At 38.1% G+C, this 23,359-nt stretch overlaps 1 protein-coding gene across 8 annotated transcripts in view; it reads left to right on the forward strand.

Annotated features, from left to right (window-relative positions):
• Window positions 1-23,359, forward strand: part of MARK3 (microtubule affinity regulating kinase 3) — a 61,457-nt gene that overhangs the window by 21,226 nt on the left and 16,872 nt on the right. For all 8 annotated transcript variants that reach the window (XR_002440314.1, XM_021402138.1, XM_021402139.1 and 5 more), the window contains exons 4-14: window positions 4,446-4,494; window positions 5,193-5,258; window positions 7,761-7,831; window positions 12,715-12,771; window positions 13,964-14,200; window positions 14,294-14,413; window positions 15,123-15,222; window positions 15,470-15,582; window positions 16,358-16,511; window positions 17,840-18,057; window positions 22,703-22,806. Coding sequence is in view for 7 of the 8 variants with exons in the window: in XM_021402138.1 (XP_021257813.1) it covers window positions 4,446-4,494; window positions 5,193-5,258; window positions 7,761-7,831; window positions 12,715-12,771; window positions 13,964-14,200; window positions 14,294-14,413; window positions 15,123-15,222; window positions 15,470-15,582; window positions 16,358-16,511; window positions 17,840-18,057; window positions 22,703-22,806 (1,289 nt within the window). In the remaining variant the exon portion in view is untranslated. The remainder of the gene's footprint in view (window positions 1-4,445; window positions 4,495-5,192; window positions 5,259-7,760; window positions 7,832-12,714; window positions 12,772-13,963; window positions 14,201-14,293; window positions 14,414-15,122; window positions 15,223-15,469; window positions 15,583-16,357; window positions 16,512-17,839; window positions 18,058-22,702; window positions 22,807-23,359) is intronic.

A 23,359-nucleotide genomic window follows, 5' to 3' on the forward strand; every position in this document is an offset into this window, starting at 1 on the left:
GAAACTGCAGTCGGTACTTCCCTGCCCTAAAAGAAAAGGGAATTCTTAGAGCTTTTTTCCCATGCTACTGCTGTTAGTCATAATCATTATTCTCCAAAAATGTACTTCTGTACCCAGTCCCAGCAAATATCAGTCTGTCGGTCTCAGTGGAAACAAGTGTTGATGCTACAGTAGCTCACTTCCTTCTAGACCAAAAAAAAAAATTGTTTGCTTTCTTTTGAATTAGCAATGCCATTATATGCAAGACTTTTATTTTTACCAAGCCCATGTAATAGCAGAAAATCACTTCTCGTTTTTCTTTTTTAGAACTTAGCTACTCAGCCAAATGTTTCTGTTCAGAGCTTTTTCCTAAAATCTTTCTAGAGCTCTTAAAGTATAAGTTTTAACATGCATCGTGTCCTTTCTGACCTTGGGTCAGTCTGCCCTTTAAAAGGTGCGGGGAAGGTATGAGAGTTTAAAATGCACAGAATTTTTGTTTAGAATGTGTATTTTTTTCTGTTTTCAAGTTGTTCTTTATTTGGTGCAGATTTGTGTTGTGTAAAGCCTTCCTGATTGAGGCTCCCAGTTATACATAGGGTGTATTTCAGTGAGCAGTTACCAGGAGGAGCCTAACACACGGTTAAAGCTTGATGTGGCTTGGGAGAACATCTTGTGCAAAGCCTCCCTGCTTTGAGGGAAGGAGGTCAGGAAACGGGCTCTGCATCTGACTAGCGTACTGACTTGCTTTTTAGCAAACTTTTTTTCAGTGTTTTTGAAGTGGCTTGTTACTGAAACTTGCAATAGCTAATGCAGGAACACTTGTAATCTGTCTTTCAGCGTATTCAAAGGGTTGGCTTAGAAGCTGGATCCCTATTTCCTCAATCCATGTTGTTTTAGATGTATCAGCATAATAAAGTTCAAGTAAAATTGCTTCAAGATTGTTACTCGGTATGTGTCTGTGTTTCCGTTGCTAATTTTCTTTTTGCTGTTTGTCCCCTGGCAGCATTAAATTCTTTCCCTGTATCTAACATAACTTACAGTCAAAGGACCAGACCACAACAAAGCTGAAAGCCATTTGTTTGGCAGACTTAGGATGTTTGTCTTTCCCTGGAAACATTTGTAGAGCTCCTGTTGACGGAAAATGAGCTATTCAACATGCTGGGAGTAGTTTTTAATCTCTGTATTAGAAATTAAACTGATAAGCACTATTTGCAGCTGATAGCCAGCCTTTATGGTCCCATGGTGACAAGTTCCTGAAACTAAGAAAATGATTTTCGGAGTGTAGAACCCTAATGTTATCCCTCCTGATGATACAGCACCTTCTGTAACAGCCAATTATGGCTGTTAATGAGTTGTGCCATGGGCTTTAGAAAGTCTGGCAATAATTAATACTTCATTTATCAGAGGTTGATGTATGTATTTTGGGGGAATTAAATCTAGGAAACCTTCTTTCAGCACAATATGTGAAAGCTGTATCATGTTTTGTGTTCTGTTCCTCCCAGAAATAGAATATAATACAATGTCAGTCCCCGTAGAAGTTGCTGTCTGTGTCAGAACGCCAAACATAACATTTAATCTGTTTAAATGCACTTCAGATTGTGTTCCATATATAACTAAAATTATTATAAAGCATTTGGTGGAGTTTGTATCCTATTCTTAGGCATTTCTATTTTGAATTTTCTTTAAGACAAAAATAACCATTTTTAAAAAGCTTGTTTCCAGTCACCCACTTCTATAAGTGGCTCATATGTGGAAGTTACTTTTTGATAGGCTTCAGTTGCGTTAGTAAAGCAGGGAGTAGTAGTCTTGTAGACAAACGATATATTTAGAACAGCCCAAAATGTAGCCTGGCTTTATCGCATTAGACCATCAAACTGTACACTGCAATGGAGGAAATAGCCAGCTCCAGCCAAGTCAGCATTCTTTATAAAAAGATTAGATTAATGAGTATATTTGCTTACATGATGGCGCTGTGAATGTTAGCCTCATCCTTACTGTCTTTTTCTGTGTTGCCTATTGTGACCCAATAGATTTTGTGTTATCCTCTAGCAAAGTGTCAGGCACAGACCCGGATAATGATTATATGATAACTAAACCCATTTGAAAACCATTATGTTTTATTTTTGTGCTCAGTTAGTGTACCATTCACAGCTATGGCTGTAGCATAGAGGGCAAAGCCTTTGGGGCAGTTTGATGAAGATTGCTACCCAAATGGCAGCCTTGACAGAAACATCAGAACGCAGAAAAAGGTTAGGACTGACCTCCAAACTAGTAGTTTGCTTTATGAAAAGACACAAAGGTGGAAAGATTCTGTTTTTCTGGCTCTTTGGTTGTTTTTTGTTTCCTTTGTTTTGCCTTTATTTATTTATTTAATTTCTATTGAGTAACCATGCAGATTTTTTGAGTTTGTAATAAATGTAGACATATTTAGTATCTTCCTTTCACATGAAATGTAACCTGAAGGTGAATCTTAATAGCAGCACTTCTTGCTTTCTTACTGTTAGCAACAATGCTGTTACCTCTTGCTTTAGAAAATGCTTTCTTTTTTTCCTTTGTCTGCACTCCTCTGGAGTCTGTACTTTCTGCTTCAGTTTCTTTACATTAGGTTCAGTATGATCCGCTATGTTACTAGTGTTCCTGTAGATGTTGGTGTTAGGTTTATAATAAAGCCACTCAATTACTCCCTCATTTTGAAGCATGCTGTTAGAAAATAATCAAGGCTTAAGAATGTCAGCCATCTGGAGTCCTGGGCTGGCATGGGGGGAGCTGTAGAGGGAGAACTGTTATGCACATGGCTACTGTATAGCATGCTGCCTAAAAAGGTCATTCTTTGTGGGTTTTATTTGTTGCTATTTGTTTTGTCTTTAACAGTGGCTATAGAAAGTTAAAGGAATCTGAGTACAACAGTATTTGCACTTGGAGGTTTTTTGTAATATTTTTATCTTGAGTCTTCTCTGGGATGAGAAATGGAGCTTCTTTATTACTATTATTTCATCTACTATTAATAGGCATCTTTAAAATATTTTATATTGCATTAACACCACCTGTGGCATTAATATTACACTGTGTTTATTGTGCCTCTTAAAATTGTTTTTTTTGCAGAAAATAATTTTCAAAGGTGAAAATAATTAACAGCTGATCAGTAATAGGTTTGGCTTTCATTTGTTGTTTGTTAAATGCAGTTGCATGTCCTGCTGCAGGAGGACAGAATGTACTCTGTGTGATAGGCAGAGTTGAACTCTTTGGAAGTAACTACTCAAGCAAGACCCCCTTCATATGACTGCTGTTGGGGGAGGTGAAGGAAGCCCTGCAGAGCCATTATGTGGTCTCTGAACACAACACTGTTGATCTAACTCTGTGCTGTGGCTCGAAAGAGGCAGTTGTACTCCTCTGGCACCTGTATGCCCCCATCCCTTATTCTGGAATAGATGTGCTGGGGTAGGTAAGGGAGCTGCAGCAGAAGGCTTATGGATTTTTGGAGGGAGTTGTGGTTTTGGTGAGATTTTCCTGTTAAATTCATGCTCTGACCTTGTGCGTCAATCCAGATTAACACCAATGCTTGCGTGAAGGAAAGCAGTAGGCTTGTCACATAGGGAAGTGGATGGTGAAGAGGGTGGCATCAGCCTGATCCCTTTGAGATTTTACCCTGAGACAGTGGTATTTTCTCTCTACCAGGGATTGTTTGGTCAGGAAAAGATCGCTAGAGTTTTGCCCCATGAGCTAGCTAGCACGGTCAGTGCACTGGGTCAGCAGTCTCGGAGGCTGGATGTCCAACAATGAATTCTTGAAGCTGTGGTACCAGCGCCTGAAGTAGATGTTATTGTTCCTCAGGCGTCTTGAATGAGTGCTTTTGAAGGTCCGGGGAGGAGCCTTGCCTGACCATTTATCTGTGCTTAAAACTTGCTCATTGAAAAGCACAGTTTTTGTGATGTATGCAGTTGATTTTTCATCTCGAAGTTCCTGTCATGCACGCCAGTGTTTCTGTGGCATCCTGTGGAAGGCTGACTTCCAACAAAGAGCTGAAGAATTCATACCAGTTATACAATTTAGTGGCCTTCAAATGGTTCTCTGCATGGGGATCACAGAACTTTGAAACCAAAATTTTCCATGAAGATATGAAAGTGTATGAGATGTGTAGCGGCCTGTGAGGAGCTGCATAGGCTCAAAGTGGTCTTCTGGCCCCAAAGTCTGAGAACCACACAGCTGAGATCACTCACTTCCTGAGCTGCCTGCAGCACTTTGAGGGTGTTTTCAGGTTTTTGAGAGTTTGGGGGCAGGCCTAAAAGAAGCAGGCTCTTAGCTCTTCCCTCCAGTAAGTGGTTAATTTAATGACCTTTGTTGAAATGCTAATAGTAATGTTTGCTCTTTGTGTTTAAAATTGAGTATATCACACTGATCAGGCTTTAGGAAGAACAGGTGTTGCCTCTTACTTCATTAACATATTTCGTATTTTATGTTTATTTCAGCTCTTTAGAGAAGTAAGAATAATGAAGATCTTAAATCATCCGAATATAGGTACCTTGTTTATTTCATGTAATATTCAATTATAGTGAAATGTTACCTCCTTTTTCCACTGTTAAAACAGTTGTGGGATAAGTTTAAAAGAAGGTTCTGCTCTGAGGGGTTAACATACTGTTATGTAGCAGTAAGAAAAATACATTGTTATAGCTGTTAAAATAAAAAATGTTGATCCTTCTGCATGAAGCAGGTGTTTATATAACTTACTGATAACTTCGCTTCTTTTGAGTAATGATTTTTACTGAATTCAGTCTCTCATCAGAATAATTCTATACCAAAACAAGAAATGGTCAAGAAATTTTTCAGGGTTGTAAGGCTTAATTGAAGCACTTCTGTTATAGTACTGTTAGCAAACTGATTGATAGCGTACTTGTCAACATGTATGCCAGGACAGTGTGTAAAAACAGCTATTGCTGACACTCACACTTGTGGAAGTTCTGCATAATTTACTCGCTTTTCCCACATAGCCAAAGCTGAGTCTTGTTTTATGACAAAATGTTGATCCTTACGAGTTGAGCAAATATGATGGCGTATTTTCCATTTAGGGATATTGAAGAGAAAAGGCTTCTCTAAAGTATTATTCTGATACTGTCAAAGCAGCAAGAAAATTATTGTTCTCCAACAGAATTCCCTATGGAATTAAATTAATTCTTCTGCAACTAGCGAATTGATTAATAAATTGCTTTCTTTTCCAGTGAAGTTATTTGAAGTCATTGAAACTGAAAAAACTCTCTATCTAATAATGGAATATGCAAGTGGTGGTAAGTAAGTTTGTTATTAGAGCCAAGAGGTAAACAAATTGCGAAGTGGCAGAAAGCATTTCTTTCTTTAATGTTTTGGTTTCATTTGTAGCAAATATTAATGTCACGGTAGGGTAGAAATTTAAGCAGTCTTTAGTAGTCTCAGTAACTTGTTCAGGCTTCATATCTCGAAAACCTTCATTCTGAGCTTACTGGAATTTAGCAACCTTTGCTTTGTTTTACAACTCAAATTTAATTGGAATCTTTGAATCGTTGTTCAGCCTTTGATTGTTCTTGTCTATAACAAATGTCAACCTTCTACTGTATTTAGCTCCCCAGCACTAGTGTCTTATTTTGTATAAGATACTTGGTAAAAGCATAGATGGGATGTGTCAAAAACACAAGTACTGCAACTTCAGTTTTTTTTTTATGTTGACTGTATTTGACATATCTTCATCACAGACATTCTGCTGTCAAGTATTACTATACTACCTATGTGCATTTCAGGAGGGAAGTTTTGGAGGAACTTAAATGTTTATTCCTGATTGCAGAGGGGGAAAAAAAGTCGGCATCATGCAGTGTCAGATATTTTTGGCAGAGCTAGAATTAAGGTGTTTGGGCTTAAGTTACTCCTGGCTGGCTAAAACCTGATAGCCCACTCTTTGTCAATGTGACCCTTTAGTATCAGCGTCCGGGAATCTCAAATAGTTTGAGCCTTTTCTTCAGCTTTGGGAGGGAAATAGAATTTCTTCTCAGATAAGGTTTCAACACTGAATTCTGTTAGATTATGTGAAGGTTAGCTAATTATTATGAAACAGGTAAAGGATCCCCAGATTGCCTATGTTGTCTTCTAGCAGTTCCCGAACATTCAGCCACGCTTTGTCTAAACAGAAACAAGCATTGTAAAACATTGTTGTGATATTGGCCAGTACACATTTGTGAAGGCATCTCTGCAGTTTGATGGTGCTACGCTTAAAAGCGAAGTCCTATTGCCATCTAGTGATTGGCTTCCACAAGTTAGAAGAGCCAACCGTTCTCTGAAGTAATGAGATCTTACTTAGAGCAATGGAGAAATGCATATTGCTCTGAAAGGTTGTGAGAAGTGCTCTGTGCACATGTGATGTTGTTCAAAGCAGGCATGGCCAGTTATCTGAGTGACACAGATCAATTTTTTATTTCCTCTTTATCAAGAGACTGCTCACACATGAGCTGTGTGAACTCTGGTTGGAGGATGTGGGAAACCGTATGCCAGTAACTGCAATATTTTGCATAAATTGCGTATAATTCCTTATCTGGTGTCATTTTATCTAAGTTATGAAAGCATTCAGCCTTGCTGCTTCAAATTTTCCAAAGAAACGGCTGTGAAATATACCTGAGAGAATTTTCTGAGTTGAGCGTTAAGTAATAATGCTGTGAGGGAAGCAAGGATATTCTGTAGAAAATTCTGACGTGCCCCCAGAATGCTGTTACTGCTTTTTCTGCTGTGTGACACTGGCTTTTTTATTATTTTAATTCGGTGAAGTTTCTTCTGTTTTAAAAACAAATGTGAAGTTAACCACCTCACAAGGAAATTGCTGAGTATCTGCAAAACAGTAGTTTCTTGCTCAGTAGAGAATATTTAAATATTTGATTCACTTCTAAAATTTATATTAATCTTGCATATTGATGAAGAATCTTAAAAACTGCATGCTAACCTGCGTTAGTGGGAGTTCTTTTTTATGTATTTGTCAGCTTTTAGTAAAGATTTGTGCTTTCACCAACGCGCGAATGTTTCATCGGCCAGTTGGCTGCACCTCAAGCTCAGATGTAGCCCATACTGACAAGGTACAAAATGGCAAGATTGGCTTAAAACAAATGAAAAACAAAGTTTTTAAAAAAGCACAGATTTCTTTGTACTACCTTGGTAGTCTCCTTTAGACATCCACAGCCATACAACATCGGGCTTGTACATTCAGAGGTAACACTGCTGTCTTACTGGCCTCATGCTTGTGTGATGGGTCATCTCAGTGTCCTGCTAGGTTCATTATTACAACTTTCATTGGAAACGCCTATTTCAGGCCTAGGTTAAATCTAAGATTTCTGTTTGGGTTAAAATACTTGATATACCTGTGCAAAGTAAGATTACAGTGCTGGTATAACAATATTTATAGGTATCATCAGACGCTTTCATATACGAAGCTTATTTTTGCGGTGCAAAAGGTACTCTTGTGAGAAAGTCTGTGAAGCAGTACAAGTCATCTCTGTTTACAAAAGAGAAGCATTGCCATTCCTTTTCTGTCATAAACAATTGGAAGGAAATGTTTTTGTCTATATCCAGTCTTTCATTAAGCTTTATTGTTCTCTTGTGTAAGAGATGATGTTGTTTGTGTTCTCTTCTGCCTTGTTCCCTTGGGCTAACCTATAATCTTAACCTCGAGTTCAACTTGTAATATAGTCATTCCAGTGAAGTTGCTGTGGGTAACTGCTAGAAAGGAATCTCTGCATTCTGAGTTGGCGTTAATGTGTCTCGTTATTGAATTATAGGGGAGGTGTTTGACTATCTGGTTGCGCATGGAAGAATGAAGGAAAAGGAAGCAAGAGCTAAATTTAGACAGGTATGTATAACATTGCTATACATCAGCTTTTTCCACCTTGTTTTTAATGCTGAAATGGATGAAACAGCTGTCCTTTGTGTTTGGCTCCTCGCAATGTTCATTGGGATGTGTGGACTTGGAGCACTCAGTGAGAGGAAACTTGGGTTACGGCAATATTTTGAAGGGGTTAGCAGTCCATTCAGCAGTGCTGACTTCCTTAGTGTTCATGCCAGGGTGTCTGGGAGTGCCAAAACACAGTGACTGCTTGGTGGACTCTGTTCCAAAATTCATTTCCTCTGGGTTGATTTCATAAATCCTTACTTCAGCTGGTCTGCAACCTTTTGGAGATTTTTCAAGTATAACACACTACAAACCAGGTCAGGAGCAAACATGGGCAGTGCCTGGAGCAGGCGCCCGTTTGCACCCATGCACTTGTATGAAAAGATGCAATGTAACAGCTGTTCTAAAACATCACTGAAGAATAATTTCTAGGCTTGTTAGTTTATAGTTTTCCTTATGACAGATAAACTGAACTTGCGAAAATGTTGGAATTTTGTTGATCTTTAGAAAGCCGTTTCTGTTCTACACTAAAGCAATATTGAACATAAATATTTTTGCATAACTAGTTAAAAATCCAGATCTCTTGTAGCATCTGGTGTTTCATTTGCAGATCTCACTGCCCTGATATACTCTCTTTTCTGCTCTTGTGCAGAAACTTGTAAATGCTTATGTTATTACCATCCCATTGGATAACTTAGATAATGTTTTGAGGATTAATAAAGAAGTCTTGTATTTATTTTTGCAAAAGACTAAAAGAAACTAATAATAAAAAAGGCAGCTGCAGACTTTAGGAGATGTGATTTGTGTTTACTAGACTGATACAGAGCTTTAGCAGAAGGAAAATTTTTCTACCTCTGTAATAAAACCTTATGTCTTTACATTTAATATTCCATCAGGTAGAGCACTTTCCTTTGTGATTAAGAATTTCTGATTCACTTTTTTGCTGTGCATTGGAATATGCGTCATCAATTGTGCTGCATTGTGGAGCAGTCATTTCCACTTTAGCTGTCTTTAAATCCCAAACCATTACCTTTCTCTTTGTAATGTCACCTGAAGTTCTTTAGAGTATCTTCAAAGAATTTGCTGTTCTTTCTCACATGTGAATGCTGAGAACTAGTTCTCTGATCTTCATGCTGCCTTTCTTTCAGCAGGAGTTGCGCGGAAATGAATCTTGCAGTAATCCCATTGCACATTTACCTTTTTTTCTCTTAAGGATTCAGCTCTCCTTTATGTGAGAACTTGTGGAAACATGTCAGACATTTTAATTTTATGGAATAATGTGGGTAGTACAGGATATAGGCAACTTCAAAAAAAAAAAAAAAAGCCCCACCTTCTTCAAAAACAAATACGAAGGAAAAGAATTTAAAAGATAAAACTGCTAAGCTGGATGTTTGACCCGTCAAGTGTTTTACTTCACATTCCCTGCTTTATTTCTGTACTTCAGTAGGATAAACGCTGTTCATAAAGATTCATTTGTGGCTGCACTTCAATCTACTGCAATATGTTTTAAGTCTCTTTCTGTAAGCCTGGTTCCCTTTCAGAAACCTGGAGTAGGCAGCTACCTCTGTCTTTCCTCAATAGCTGACTTTACTGGTTGCTGAATTCAACCAGTTGTAGAGGATCTCGATCTCAAAGATAGATTGAGAGCAACAAAACCATGAGTGTCTGGGGGAAAAAGAGAACTGTAGGAATACCCTAAGGATAGGAGCTATAGTGCGAGATCATCACGCTTCGCTGGAGAAAAGAGCGTGCATGTGGGACAGAAATCAGAAAACTTTGATCAGAGCTTGACATTTATCCAACACTGGGACTTTGACTGCAGGACGGTGAGAGGAAACTAGATCTTACTGGGTTTATGGGTCATAAAACCATTCATTTTACTTTACTGAAGTCTCACAATAGCTTTGTATAGCTTTTAGCCATTGCTGGAGGGAGAATGCTCTGTGTAGGACTTTTATCTGATTCAGTGCAGCTGTTCTAATGTTAGATAGATTTAGGACATAGTGAATTTTAAAAAAATCCCCATTAACTAGTTAAACAGAAGCGGGCCTCTGCAAGAACAGTTGTGCCGTGGCATTGAGCTTAGTACTTACAATAGATTATATTATATCTTATTTTCAGATTCTGTCTCTTCTTCCAGTAGACGTAATTTAGGCATAAAACATCTGTGTTTTATCTGAGGAGACATTTTAGCTTCTCCCTCTAACAGACAATGAGCAGGATTTGGTAATTCTCCTGTCTTCACTTGTTTAAAAAAAAATACATACAAATATATTTTTTGTCCATTTTGTTATCCATACTTGGGCTTTTTAACGGGGGAAAAAAACATAAAAGACAGCGATCAAGTTATTCCAGTAATGCTTGAAAAGGAACACGTGAGAAGGTACAAACACTAAAAATACGGCCGTGCTCTGCAGTTCTCCATTTCAGTCTCCTTTTGTGCAGCCATGTATAAGAAATTCAAATCCAGAATGTTTTACATTCTTAATGTCACCTAGTTTTAGTTTCCCCACTACAGACTTTAAGACAGTTCTGGTTCAGTCTCACCATCCTTACTCCATACAGAAATCTGGCCGTCTGGTTAAGAATCAATGCAAAAATGGGCAGTCAAGCCTCAAGGGGAAGATGAATGAGTGTTCTCCCACCAAAAAAATTGAAAATGAATATGTATTGCTTCCCTCTCTTCCTCTCCTGTATCAGATTAGATCTGGCTTCCTTCAGTCTTCCCACTCTTTCCTGTAGAAGCAGTTCATAGAGTTTTGTTAGTGGTATATATTAGGACAAGTCTTAAAAAAATCCACAAAATCCATATTAGTGTTGTATATTCCAGTTAAGAAACAAAATGCTCATTTTAGCACTGTGGAAGAGACCTGGGGAGGTTTTTTACCTGTCCTTTTGTTGTTCTGTTCAATCAGCTAATCCTTGCAAAGAATAGTTTGTCTCCTTAGAGATAACATGTTCCATCTTGTTCTTAAAATCCTGTGATTATACAGATCTTTTAAAATTCCTCCAGAGAAATGTATTGAAGTGCTCCTGTTGTTACAGCTAGAAGTCTTCTGTTTCGTGCCCTGTTCTCCCCACCTGCCAAGTATCAGCAAGTTTCTCACACTAATAGGCTGGGAATGAGGGGGCTGCAATGGAGCAAGTGATGGAACGTGAAAGGCAGGGAACTCAAGCCAGTGAAGCCATACTTTCTGTTAGTCAAAACTGAACGACGAGCTGCCGTTAATCTTTCTTACACATAGTGCATTATTTCCCTTCCTTTTGGATTTGACTTGCTTCTGCAGTCTGTGCTATCCTGTTGCAGTGCAGAATAGTTCAGAACTATCCCTAGAGAAAACAGCTGATTGGTAATCTGCTAGACTCTCTGCTCTTAGAGTGAAAGCATTCAGAAGCAAGCGGTATAGTGCTGTGTCTCTGCAGTGCTGAATAAAACATGAGGTGTTTGTGGTGCTGGCAGGCTTGGGAGCACCTGGGAAAGGGGAGCTGTGAGTGGTGCGAGGGAATGATAGTGGGGAGGAGAGGAAGGAGAACTTCATGGGTGGTACAAGTGGTGGCATGGGAGAACTCATCTGTTTTAGTGGCTGGAAGAAGCTGAACTGGGAGTCTGAAAGAGGGAATCAGGAACAAAAGCAGAATGGAAGTGTAGGAAACAGAAGGATTTCAACTTTTCATTGTATACTTGGCTTCTGAGATGGCATTTTGCCCATATGCACGATTCAGTAATGCAGGGGCACAAAAATTAAGACAATATTGCTGAAGTTTCAAATGCAAAATGGCCGGTAGGACACTTCTTTGAGCTGCCAAGAACCTTACTTTCATCTATTCTAAATACTGAGAGAGCAACTTTGATTCTTACAGATGCAGGAGGATGGTTACGCTAAGCTGGGTTACTTTTGTAATGAGTTACTTTCGGTAGCATTAATGTCATCTCGTCTTTCTGTACTGGAAATTTTAATCTTCAGCGCAGAATGGAAATGCATTTATTTAAGCGTAGTTATTACAGTAAATTATTTCTACATGTAATTAACATATTTTAAGAAGTTGTTATATCTGCCTCAATTCTGAACACACATGCAATGTAGTTTGACAGCATTTGTGATCATGTAACAGTGTGACCTTATCCAGCTTTTCTCTACATGTGAAGTTCTGTGCTTGTAGCTCTAAAGCAATATACTAGGACACTAGGACAGCTGTGTAAGTAGCTTATATAGCTAGTTACATAAAGCAGGAAAAACTAAGGATATTTGGAAATTATTATGGAAGAAATTATTCTGTTACACTTGAGAGGCATATAGTTTTTCCATTGTTTGCTGCTGTTATACAGAATACAAAATACAGCATACGCAGCTCTTGTCAGATACATGGTCATGTCTCAGTGCATAACTGAAGTTTAACCAGACAAGCTTTCTCCCAGTAATTTCTCCAGTAGCTGTGCCATTTCTTAGCCTTTCCTCTCCATGCTATGGCATGAAAAATCACCCTTGGATGGGGGCTGGAAAACTTCAGTCTAGAGGGAAAGCTTGTATAGCTGTATACGGTATTGGAATGGAAATACTTCAGTAACCTTTCTGTAAGACATTGCTTCTACTGTTCTATAATTAGTCATACAGGAGAAAACAAAATCCTCTTCAAATGTAGTAGAAACCAAATAGATTAAATAACAAATAACACCTAAATAACCTGTTATTTAGCAGCTTTCCTGTAAACATGTTGTAGTAGTTGTGTATATAGCTCTGAATTGATAAGTACCTGTCCACATTAGTAGTAAATGTTGAACTTCTTGATTAAAACGCTGTTTCTTTGAGATACCACTTATATAATTGGGCTTGTTTTCTATCCAGATAGTATCTGCAGTGCAGTACTGCCATCAAAAGCATATTGTTCATAGAGATCTCAAGGTGAGTGGGGAAAAGTGTGTGTGTCTGTGACTATTGGTTTCTGTAGCTGGGAGTGTAATCTTCACTGTGCCTGTAAAATGCAGCATATACTGTTCTTTGGGGTGTGGTGTTCTTTTTGCTTGCATTATAGCAGATTTTGGTAAATGTTTACAGTATATAGAACTATTTCCAGTAAAAGGAAAAGGATTTGTTATGCTTCTCAATACTGAAATGTAATGGCTTCTGAAAGATAGCTTTTTACACTCTGGTCAGATTTAAATCTGATACAGGTCAACATTAGCTGAGAGGTCTTAAAAGACAAACAAAAAGCAAGCAAACAAACAAAATATCACCCTGAAAACCTAGTTTGATAGGGGTGTGACAAGTTTTGATCTTGAACAGAATGAATTATCAATTGTGATGACAAAACTGAAAAATGATATTTTTTTTTTTTTTTTTGGTAGCTTGGCACAAAATGGTATATTATAGAATCACAGCATGATTTAGGTTGGAAGGGACCTTGAAGACCACTCTGCTCCAACCCCCTGCCATGGGCTGGTTGCCCCCCACCAGCTCAGGCTGCCCAGGGCCCCATTCAACCAGACCTTGGGATGGGGCACACACAGTTTCTCTGGGCAGCCTGTTCCTGTGCCTCACCATCCCGAGTAAAAAATGTTCTCCTAACATCTAATCTAAATCTCCCCTCTTTAAAACCATACTGCCTTGACCTATCCCTTCTTGAAACTGTGCATTTTGTATTAAAATATTGCTACATAACATGTTAAATATATCAAAGCTTTCTAATTTCAAAGCACAACAAAATGCACCAGTCCAAACTTGAAAAATATTTAAAGGCTGTGTGTACTATCAAACTTCTGCAGGAATGCCATGTGAATAAGGAGTAGTGAGAGTACTCTTTTTTTTAATCTTCATAGATTAAAAAAGTTAGTTACGGTACTTCTGTGGAGAAAACAGATGGTAATAGCACAGTTTTCAGTTATCATAACAGCTGCCATAGACTGAAGCCATTGTACAGACTGTTTTAAAACAGAATATATGAACAATAGTCAGAAGTATATCAAAAGGGCTTGTAAGGAAGGGAATGTTAATAGATGTTCCAGCTTTTTGCATTTTAAGAATGAGTTAAAATGGGCAGTAGCCTTTTAAATCTAGTATTTTAAGTTCATTTTACAAACCTTTCTTTCTCTTTCAGGCTGAAAATCTATTGCTAGATGCAGATATGAACATTAAAATAGCTGACTTTGGTTTCAGCAATGAGTTTACAGTTGGAAATAAACTGGACACCTTTTGTGGCAGCCCACCGTATGCTGCTCCAGAACTTTTTCAAGGGAAAAAATATGATGGACCTGAAGTAGATGTTTGGAGTTTAGGTGTTATTCTTTATACCCTTGTGAGTGGATCTCTTCCTTTTGATGGACAGAACTTAAAGGTGAGCTTTGTGCAGGAAGTGCTGGCCTACAGGGGGCATGTTTCCTGATGATTTAGTTATGCACTGCTTACTCTCTCTTCTTCTCTTACCAAGGAACTTAGAGAAAGAGTACTAAGGGGAAAATACAGGATTCCTTTCTACATGTCCACAGACTGTGAAAACCTCCTCAAACGTTTCCTGGTGCTAAACCCAACAAAAAGAGGCACTCTAGAGGTAATGGCAAAAATAATTGTCTTAGTAAGCTAGTCATTATATTTTGCAGGCTTTATTTTTGAGCTGGTCAATAACTTATTGTCATGCTGTTCGTGAATAGTTTATTTGGAGTGGATTCCAGGGGAATTCGGTAGAAGGCATGACTCTTTTTTTTTTTTAAAAGTTTCATTTGCAGGGATTACAAGACAACTAACTCCACTGCTATTTCCAAAATGAATGAAATGTTACACTGCACACATCATACAAATTTTTCCTGATAGCTAGCATTTGGCTTCCTGCGCTAATGGATGATCAACCAAAACTTAATAAAAGTGATGTGGAAGCATTCACTACCAGGTTATGGTGTGGTTGCCTTCTGCTTACATTTTGTGCCATTGTGGAGACGAGAGACTAAAATAATACTGGCTTCCATAGACTTCTGTAGTCAAATGTGACTTGTCAGAGGTGACCAGGTGCTCCTTGTCTGTTTGCTGGGCTTTCACTTTTGAGCTGTGTGCTAGAGTACTACTGTTGGGCAGTAGTTCACCTTGATGTGCACAGTTGGTTCCTGTCACTGGAGCAAAGCAAAACTGAATATGTACTGGGGCCTATTCTGAAAAAGAAAAATGAGAACAAGCATTAGTATTTGATAGATGGGGGAATCATTCTTTCAACAGCTCACTTTCTTTGCTAGTAAGTATATTGTAGTAACAAAAACCTTTCTTTATAGCAAATTATGAAGGACAGGTGGATCAATGCAGGGCATGAGGAGGATGAACTTAAACCTTTTGTTGAACCAGAACTAGACATCTCGGACCAGAAAAGAATAGGTAATTGAGTATTTTTCAGAATATGATTCTATTTCTTATGATGTGTTTTTCTACACCACGCTATATTTCTTTCCCATTTGGACGAAGTAACTAATCTTTTAATTTGATGTTTCATTAGGCTTTTCTGCTCTCATAGTTAACTGTTTTGTTTCATTCTATAAATATTTCTTTCTTCCTCTTGAACTTGAACATTCAACCAGTGTAACCATCAAAGTGGTTGTTGCTTACAACGTGTATTTGTTTTTAGATATTATGGTAGGAATGGGTTATTCTCAAGAAGAAATTCAAGAATCCCTTAGTAAAATGAAGTATGATGAAATCACGGCTACGTACTTATTGCTAGGAAGGAAATCATCAGAGGTAAGGATCACTCTTCCAAATGCAAAGAAACAAGTGTATCAGTGTAAATAGAAAAGTTAGAAGCAAAAATTAAATCACTAACTATAGGCATTGCATTCCTGCATGCTAGTCTAGTACACTTTAAATAATTTTTTTCTAATCATCAGTGTCAATTGAACTGTCCGAATTATGATGTATGTGATCTCAGCATGATCTGATTCGGTAAACTCTTGTCTGCAGGATACAAAGAACTATCCTGCTTGGTCAGCAGTTATTCCTCTTGAGGACTGTGTGCCAGTTACTGTCCTGACTAGTCTAAGAGCTCAAGTGTGAATGTGCTCGCTGTAAATATTTTAAGAGAACTGAGGAATGGGACCTGTCAGCCTCAAAATGTTTTTACATTGCAGAGTACTTTCCCATATGATGCTGAGAGAGTGAGGCATCAGTAAACTGCTCTCAGTTCCTCTGCTGGAGGAGTTAGTCTGGTGGCTTCTGCTAAAAAAGTGTATCCTCTCTTGTTCAAATCTTAAAGAACTGAGGGGAGGGAGAATATTGGAAGTATAGAGATGGATTTTCTGTGTTCTTTCAGAGGCTTCAAATTCTGCTGAGCTTCACCTAAGGCAGTTGCACAAGAACTTAAGAGTTGCTGTGACTGGCATAGTTAGGCATTGTAGCTTCTAAGCAATGCTTCTAAGCAGCTTCTTGCTGCCATGAAATTTCTGGCATACTAGAGGCATTCTGGTGGACATCTGTTTTGTCTGAATCTGTGGTTTTAATATTTTCATTTACATTGCAGTTGGATGCAAGTGATTCAAGCTCCAGCAGCAATCTTTCACTTGCTAAGGTTCGGCCAAGTAGTGATCTTAATAATAGCACTGGACAATCTCCTCATCACAAAGTTCAGAGAAGCATATCTTCCAGCCAGAAACAGCGGCGCTACAGTGATCATGGTGAGCAATTCTCATTTGCAGTGTTGCAAATATGATGACTGCCAGATGTTTGGTTTCTGAATTTGTCTCCATGCCCCAAAGATAAGGAGGACGTATGTATGTTCATTGTACAGTGATAAAAATAATTTACTGAATAACTAACATTTTCATAGTTTTTTTTGTTATAAAGCCTTCCAAAGCAGCTTCTAGAGGAATGTTGAATACACCAACTTAATTCTTTTTTTCTGCCTTGTATTTTCCCTAGCATTTCCTTCCTGACCATTCCAGGAGTCCTGTTACACAAATTGAAGCGAATTTTACAGCCCTCTTTTTAATGAAAAGTATAGCATTCCTCCCCTGTACGGTTGTATGTCTATTCACCTTTTGTCTTCTTTTGACACTAGTTGGTCAGCTTGTGTTGAAAACTCGTAGGAACATCAATTTGCCAATATTTCTTGGTTTCTGCGGATAGTATCACTTGATTGTGCTGTAAGAATTAAATTTCTAATATCCAGTGAGTCAGACAAACTCTCAGATGTGCCAGCACATCTTTCTATACTTCCCAGTTGCTCCTGGCATACCTGGGAGGTTAGTGGCAAACTGAAGTGGTTTCTTGGCTCTTCAGGCTGAACAGAGCCTGCAGGCCATTAGTACTGCTGGCAGCATGGGGTTGCATCTCCGGGTACATATCTCAAAAATCCATTTTTATCAGGCACTAGCTTGTACAGTGCATGTTGGGTTTATGCTAATGAAGGGTCTCCTCTGATTTGAATGAGTCAGTTAATTGTCCAGTGACTCTTCAGGGTGTGGGTTTTTTTCCTTCCAAGCTAAACCAGTGTCAATACTTAAACACCACGACTCCATTAGGGTCAGTCTTACACTGAAATCAAGTAGTACTGACTTCACCTAATAAGTTCAAATAATTGTTTGTTATGACCTTCCCTGTCTTTAGTGAGCTGAACAGAAGAGTGCTACATATATCTTTGAATTGTTATACAAGGGAAGGCCTTACTAGAGGTAATTTGAATGTCAAATTTGCCAGATTTATTTATTTAAAAAAAAAGGGGGGGGGGATGAAGCTTGCTTCATATTCCCCTCCAGAGAGGAAAAAGCAAATGTGAAGACACAAGTGTTTAAAAAGTAAGAGTTTATTGCTTTCTCAATATTTTACTCTCTTCTAAAACATGCATATTTTAATAATTAAAGAATGACCTTTTTGCATCTCTGATTTTCAGTGTTCATGATTTCCATTTTCATGAGTGTGAATGCATTTCCATTGTAGGGAAAAATAGCAACTGTACCTCTGAGAAGGAAAATTGTTTTTCTGTTTCTTTTGTTTGCTTTTTAAGCTGGACCATCCATCCCCCCAGTAGTGGCATATCCCAAAAGAAGCCAAACTAGTACTACAGACAGTGACCTCAAAGAGGAAGGAATTCCATCAAGAAAATCTAGCAGTAGTGCTGTTGCAGGAAGAGGAATTGCACCAGCCAGTCCAATGCTTGGAAATGCCAGCAATCCAAATAAGGCTGATATTCCTGAACGTAAGAAAAGTTCGGCTGTCCCTAGTGTAAGTAGAAGCACTTATTTATCAAAACTACAAAATGTTTTTGAGAGGGAGAAGTACTAAAGTAGCAATTTGTCAGTGATGTTGGTTTTACTTTTCATCTGGAGTAAATGTAGATATCTTATACTCTTGGTTTTTTCTTCCCTGCATCCGTCTGTTGTTTAAGTTGTCTGTTAGTATTCCTGAAGTAGTTAGTAGGTATTAGTAAGTAGCACTAACAGCTGTTACTGAAAAGGGAAGGCAAAACATTTAAGGCCATTTCCTGAGACTTAGTATGAAATATATTACTTCTGATATCCCCAGCTATTCTTCTGTGGCCTCTTGTACAGAGAATGAAATTGGTTTGTATTTCCATATTTTATAGTTTCTTATATTGAAGGAGCTGGGTCATCTTTGTTCCCAAACAGGCTGTTCCAAGTCATAGTTATGTATAGCGGGATTCTCAGGTAGATGCAGCTGTAAAAAGTGTTCAGAGGTCTATTTCAACGTGTGCTTAAAAGCACAGTGTCTGCCTTTGACCATGTGGGCTTCCCTCCATCCCCTAAAACAGCAAGAAAACCAAAGATGCAAGAATTTACCAGGTCAAGCAATAGACAGTAAAAAAGGAAAAATCTTTTGGAAAACTCTTTGTTGACTTTGCCTTTAACTTGTATACTCTAGTGCCTCGCTATGAGGCAGAATTGGAAATCTCTTTTCATATAACAATTCTTGAGCTCTGTAACATTTAGTGTATATGTTTTATTTATATATTTTACATCTGGCATCTTCAGTATTTGGATCTGCTCTGCTGCACCACTCACAAATCCTGGAGATTTATTCCAGTAGTTTTATTTCCAATTTCATACTACTGCAGTGGCAGCAAAATGAGCTCACAGCAATAGGATGTTATCTCTTCTGATTCAGTGTGTAACTCTGATCTTTTATGAGCAGTGGTACAAAACGAACATGTAACCCAACTTGTGATGTCAGACAGTATTTAAAATTGTCTCTGTATTTATAGTGCTTTGTGTCAGACTGTGCGAAATTCTTTTTTTTTACTTTTTTCTTGCTTGAGCTCAGTCTTTTGCCTTCTGGCTGTTGAGGATAGAGAGGAGCACTGACTTTTTCACAGTTCCAGGAACTGATTATTTCTTGTAGTATTGATACACATCTAAAAGAAGCAGGGAGAGATGAGTGAAAAGGATGTTAGAGCTACCATATTGTCTTGAAGTAGGAAAAAAAAAAATCCGAGGTGGAAAGAGTTTATGTTCTCACTGAGCATTTAAGTCCTAAAATCAGTAATATGATGAGAAAATTACTGAACAGACGGAAAAATACTGTCTTTAAAAATAATTACTGCTTTCACAGATATAGCAAAAGTAGTAGAACTGGTCTTCACTGGAGACTTGTGTGCTGTTTTGAATTGTTAAGACCTTTAGCCAGTTGTGTGCTTCTCATTTAATAACAAAGCTTACAAGCATGCACTTAAGGAAGAGTTACTCTCATAGAGCAAATAACCAAGTCTGGTATTGGAGTTAGGACTCCAAGCTCTACTTCTAATGTTGAAAAAACATGGGAACTCTTGCAAACTGAATAGTTCTACAGATTGAGGAAGTGTGCATCAGTAAGCTTCAGGCTCAGGGAAATACCAAATTAATAACAAAGACCTGCTACAGCGGATGCGTAGTTAGCAGCAGCTAATAATTCCTTGTTTATTAGTCACAGCTTTGGGTTTTTCCTCTTAAGGCTGCCCCAGAACCCTTGGTATAGCTTTTAGAAAAGTGGAAGGAGAGAATGGATGGCATGTTTGGAAAATCATTTAGGACCAAAAAAAAACAAAAACAAAACAAAAAAACCCACCAAAACAGATCGGTTCATTGTTGTTAGTCAGAAGCTGATTCTTTGAAAATTTTTCATCAGTCCTCGCCTTGCTGTCTCCTAATGTGAAAATTACCCATCTAAACAGTGGGCACAAAACTTACCACGTGAAGAGAGGAGGACTCTGTACCACAAATGCATCCTTTACACTGTGAATGGGACCTTGTGTATATGTTCAGAAGTCTCAAAATGTACTTTGCATCACCTGAAAAGAAGGCGCCCAATTCCATGAGGATGAACTTAGCTCAATTCTGTCTCATCATTCCATCAGTGTGACGCTGTTGACACCAATTTCAGTTGTCCTGTACCATGCACCTGTGCAACTTAGTTATGTCCAGAGAACAGTAATATACAGACTAGCTGAACAAAAAAATCATAGCTGAAGAGCTCCCTAAATCAAATCATGAAAGGCTGTACACCAAAAAGGGTACTGGCACCCATACCAGGACTGCATTCTTGCTGAAACTGAAATGTGAAAGCTCAAAATGCTTAGGTTTCCTATCAGGACCCTGGTAATCTGAGTGCTTTTTTAGATTCCTCTAATTTCAGTTATGAAAATCAAAACTTAAAATGCCCACTCTGAGACTTCAAAATGCATTTCTTTAAGGTTTGGTTCAGTACAGATGATTTTTGTGACTTTCCACATGTGCAACACCATGTGACATTGAAATGTACAGTGATGCCCTCTCAAGGAAACCAAGCATTTAATGTTCTAAGGGAGCAGGTAGACATAAGGAAGCTATCCATTATTGTGCACAATTCCCACCAGAAAACATCAGCTATTCTAGCTGCTTTCTTTAATATCTTCAGGAATGCAGAAACAACAATATGCAAATATTAACGTGCAATAATTGAATGTACTGTTGTTTTGTGTGGACCACACGCAGTGACTTGCACAGCATGTCTCCTCGTGAACATATAAACAGAACTTTGTTAGATGCACAGCCTTCACTTGCTAGCCAGTTTAGTGAAGATGGGGAGAGTTTCTTCTCTCATTCATAACTGTACAAAGTTTAAGAATCAATATTTTATGAAACAAAGTAATCCATGGATGTGGGACGCGTAAGGAATAACAACAGGAAAGAACCAGCAGTAGGAGGAGGACTTCTGCTGATTGGCATGTGCCTATCCCTAAGGAATACCTGGTGAAGTATACTTCAGAACCCAGGAGACAACTGCATACGTTTGATGACTTACCTACTAGTTCTTTCTGCTCATCTAAAATACTCTATCTTCTTAGTACATTTCAGTGCCAGGTGATTGCATGGTTCGCTCCTCCATTTTTATTAGTATGTTCACACAGAGATGTATAACAAGTTACTTGTCTTTTAAACAGACAAGATGACTTCATTGTTGAATCTGCTACTCAGGAACTGTGCTATTTGAGACTCACTGACTATATGAGCCAATATTTTTGCCTTAAAGCAGCGAAAGCCGCTTGTGTAGAGGGCGCTGGAGGGTCACTTGCTTGTTATTGAGAATATTCTACCTAACAGTTTTATTTCAGGTTTGGAAACAAAAAAGGTTTGGCTGCTCTCCTTTTGTGCTTGAACTACCTTTTCCTTAGTTTTTTTCACCTTTCTTCCCGTGATGCTCTACTGTGACCAGTTCATGATGTGTTTTCTTAATGCTATTTTAAAAGTCCTATCATAGCTGTAATTCTTCAAAGAACTCCAAAAGGTTAGTTGAGCATGAAGTCCCCTGCCTGACTCTTGGTGGCCATCCTTACTCAACATGTGCTTATCCAGGTGCTGACCAGTCATTCCCTTGAGCTAGCCTCCAAGATATTCCCCAGCAGTGATATTTAAAGTTAATAGTGTATTTTGCTTCCTGCTTTACCCCGTGATCCTTTTCTTTAAAGAAAAATTTTAAAGGTTTTTTTCCATTTTCCAACTGTATGCAGTTTGTGTTATGTTCTGTTCTTGGGGTGGGGAAACACTATAAAGCTTGCCAGCTTACACTTCCTCTACAACCTGGGGTGCATGTTTTCTGGACCACCATGCTTTTCCTAAAGTAATTGCATCTAACGTTTTATAATTCTGTTATCTGTGAATTACCTAGCTTCTCAGTCGTTCCTGGAAAATTGACCGCCAACTTGGGCATATCTCCACCCTCTTTCTCTGTAAAGACAGAGGCAAAGTAATTCTATTTCTTTTCTCCCCTCTAAAGTAAGGTCTGTAGCTTAAGTTCCCCTGGTTCTCTTGTCCTCAATGTATTATGCTTGCATTTTTATGTATATTTCTTAGAATGTCTTACTAAAATTCTCTGCAATTTGTCTCTTTAATTTGACTTACTCTTCCCTGTTTTTCAAAACTTGTCTAGTGTTGTATAGTATTTTAATATTTGAAAGTCCATGTTTACCTTCCCACTGAATTTTACCACACCTGTTTTTTAAGTCTTTGCTTTTCCTATCTTGTCTAAGGGTATGTCTTTTAACTTAAAGGGAAATTGCACGTGCTACAAGTGGTAAAGTATCTCAAAAATAGGCTATAATGCAGTATGCTCTCCAGTAGATGAATTATATACACGCTGAAAATTTGTATTTCAGAACACTTGTATTTTAAACTATATATTATTTTTGAGCCATCAACGTGAAATACAACTGTTTTTTATTGCTTTATTCTTTAAAAATACTTGGATATGTTTGTATATTAACTAGTTAACTTATTGAATTACTGTGCTATAACTGCGTAGAAGTAGTATTACATAAAACAACTTTCAAGTATATGTTGCCTAAATCCCAGAAAAGCCTTTTTGTGGGGAGTAACAAGCCTGTGTTTTTTAATTGTAGAATAATACTGCCCCTGGAGCAATGACACGGCGCAACACATATGTTTGTAGTGAAAGAACCACTGCTGATAGGCATTCAGTGATACAAAATGGCAAGGAGAACAGGTATATGAAATGTCTTCCTATGGTGTACGTCCCTTGTCTTCACATTTCCCCCCAAAAATGTAATGCCTAATTTAAAAACCAGTAATACTGTAGTGTAATTCTTAAAGAAAGGTGAGTACAGGTCTTTGGTTGTGAAACACCTGTGTAAGTATTTTTTTTTCCTTATGCATAATACTTATAGTGTATTTTATATACAGAATGTGAAGATTGTAATGTCTGGTTAAATAGATTTCATATTTGTACAGCTTTCATCTTGAATTGGTGGTTAACTCCTGTGGTCAAATAGCAACAGCTTGCAGAAGAGGCTTATTTACTCGCAAACTACAAAATATATATCCCTTGGACCATTCTGTTTTTATATTTCATTCTAAACTGTACTCGTAGGTGAGATTATTTGGAATATCTTCTGTAAAATTTCAGGAAGATAATCAGCTATCTCTAAGCAAAGATGAAAACAGTGGCAGGCCGTTGTCTTGGACTGATAATGTTTAGTACCGATATCCTTGTAGTCTAATTGCTTCTCAGTATTTACAGAATTCATCTTCAAAAAGGG

This window comes from Numida meleagris, chromosome 6 (assembly GCF_002078875.1).
Source record: "Numida meleagris isolate 19003 breed g44 Domestic line chromosome 6, NumMel1.0, whole genome shotgun sequence".
NCBI classification, from domain to species: domain Eukaryota; kingdom Metazoa; phylum Chordata; class Aves; order Galliformes; family Numididae; genus Numida; species Numida meleagris.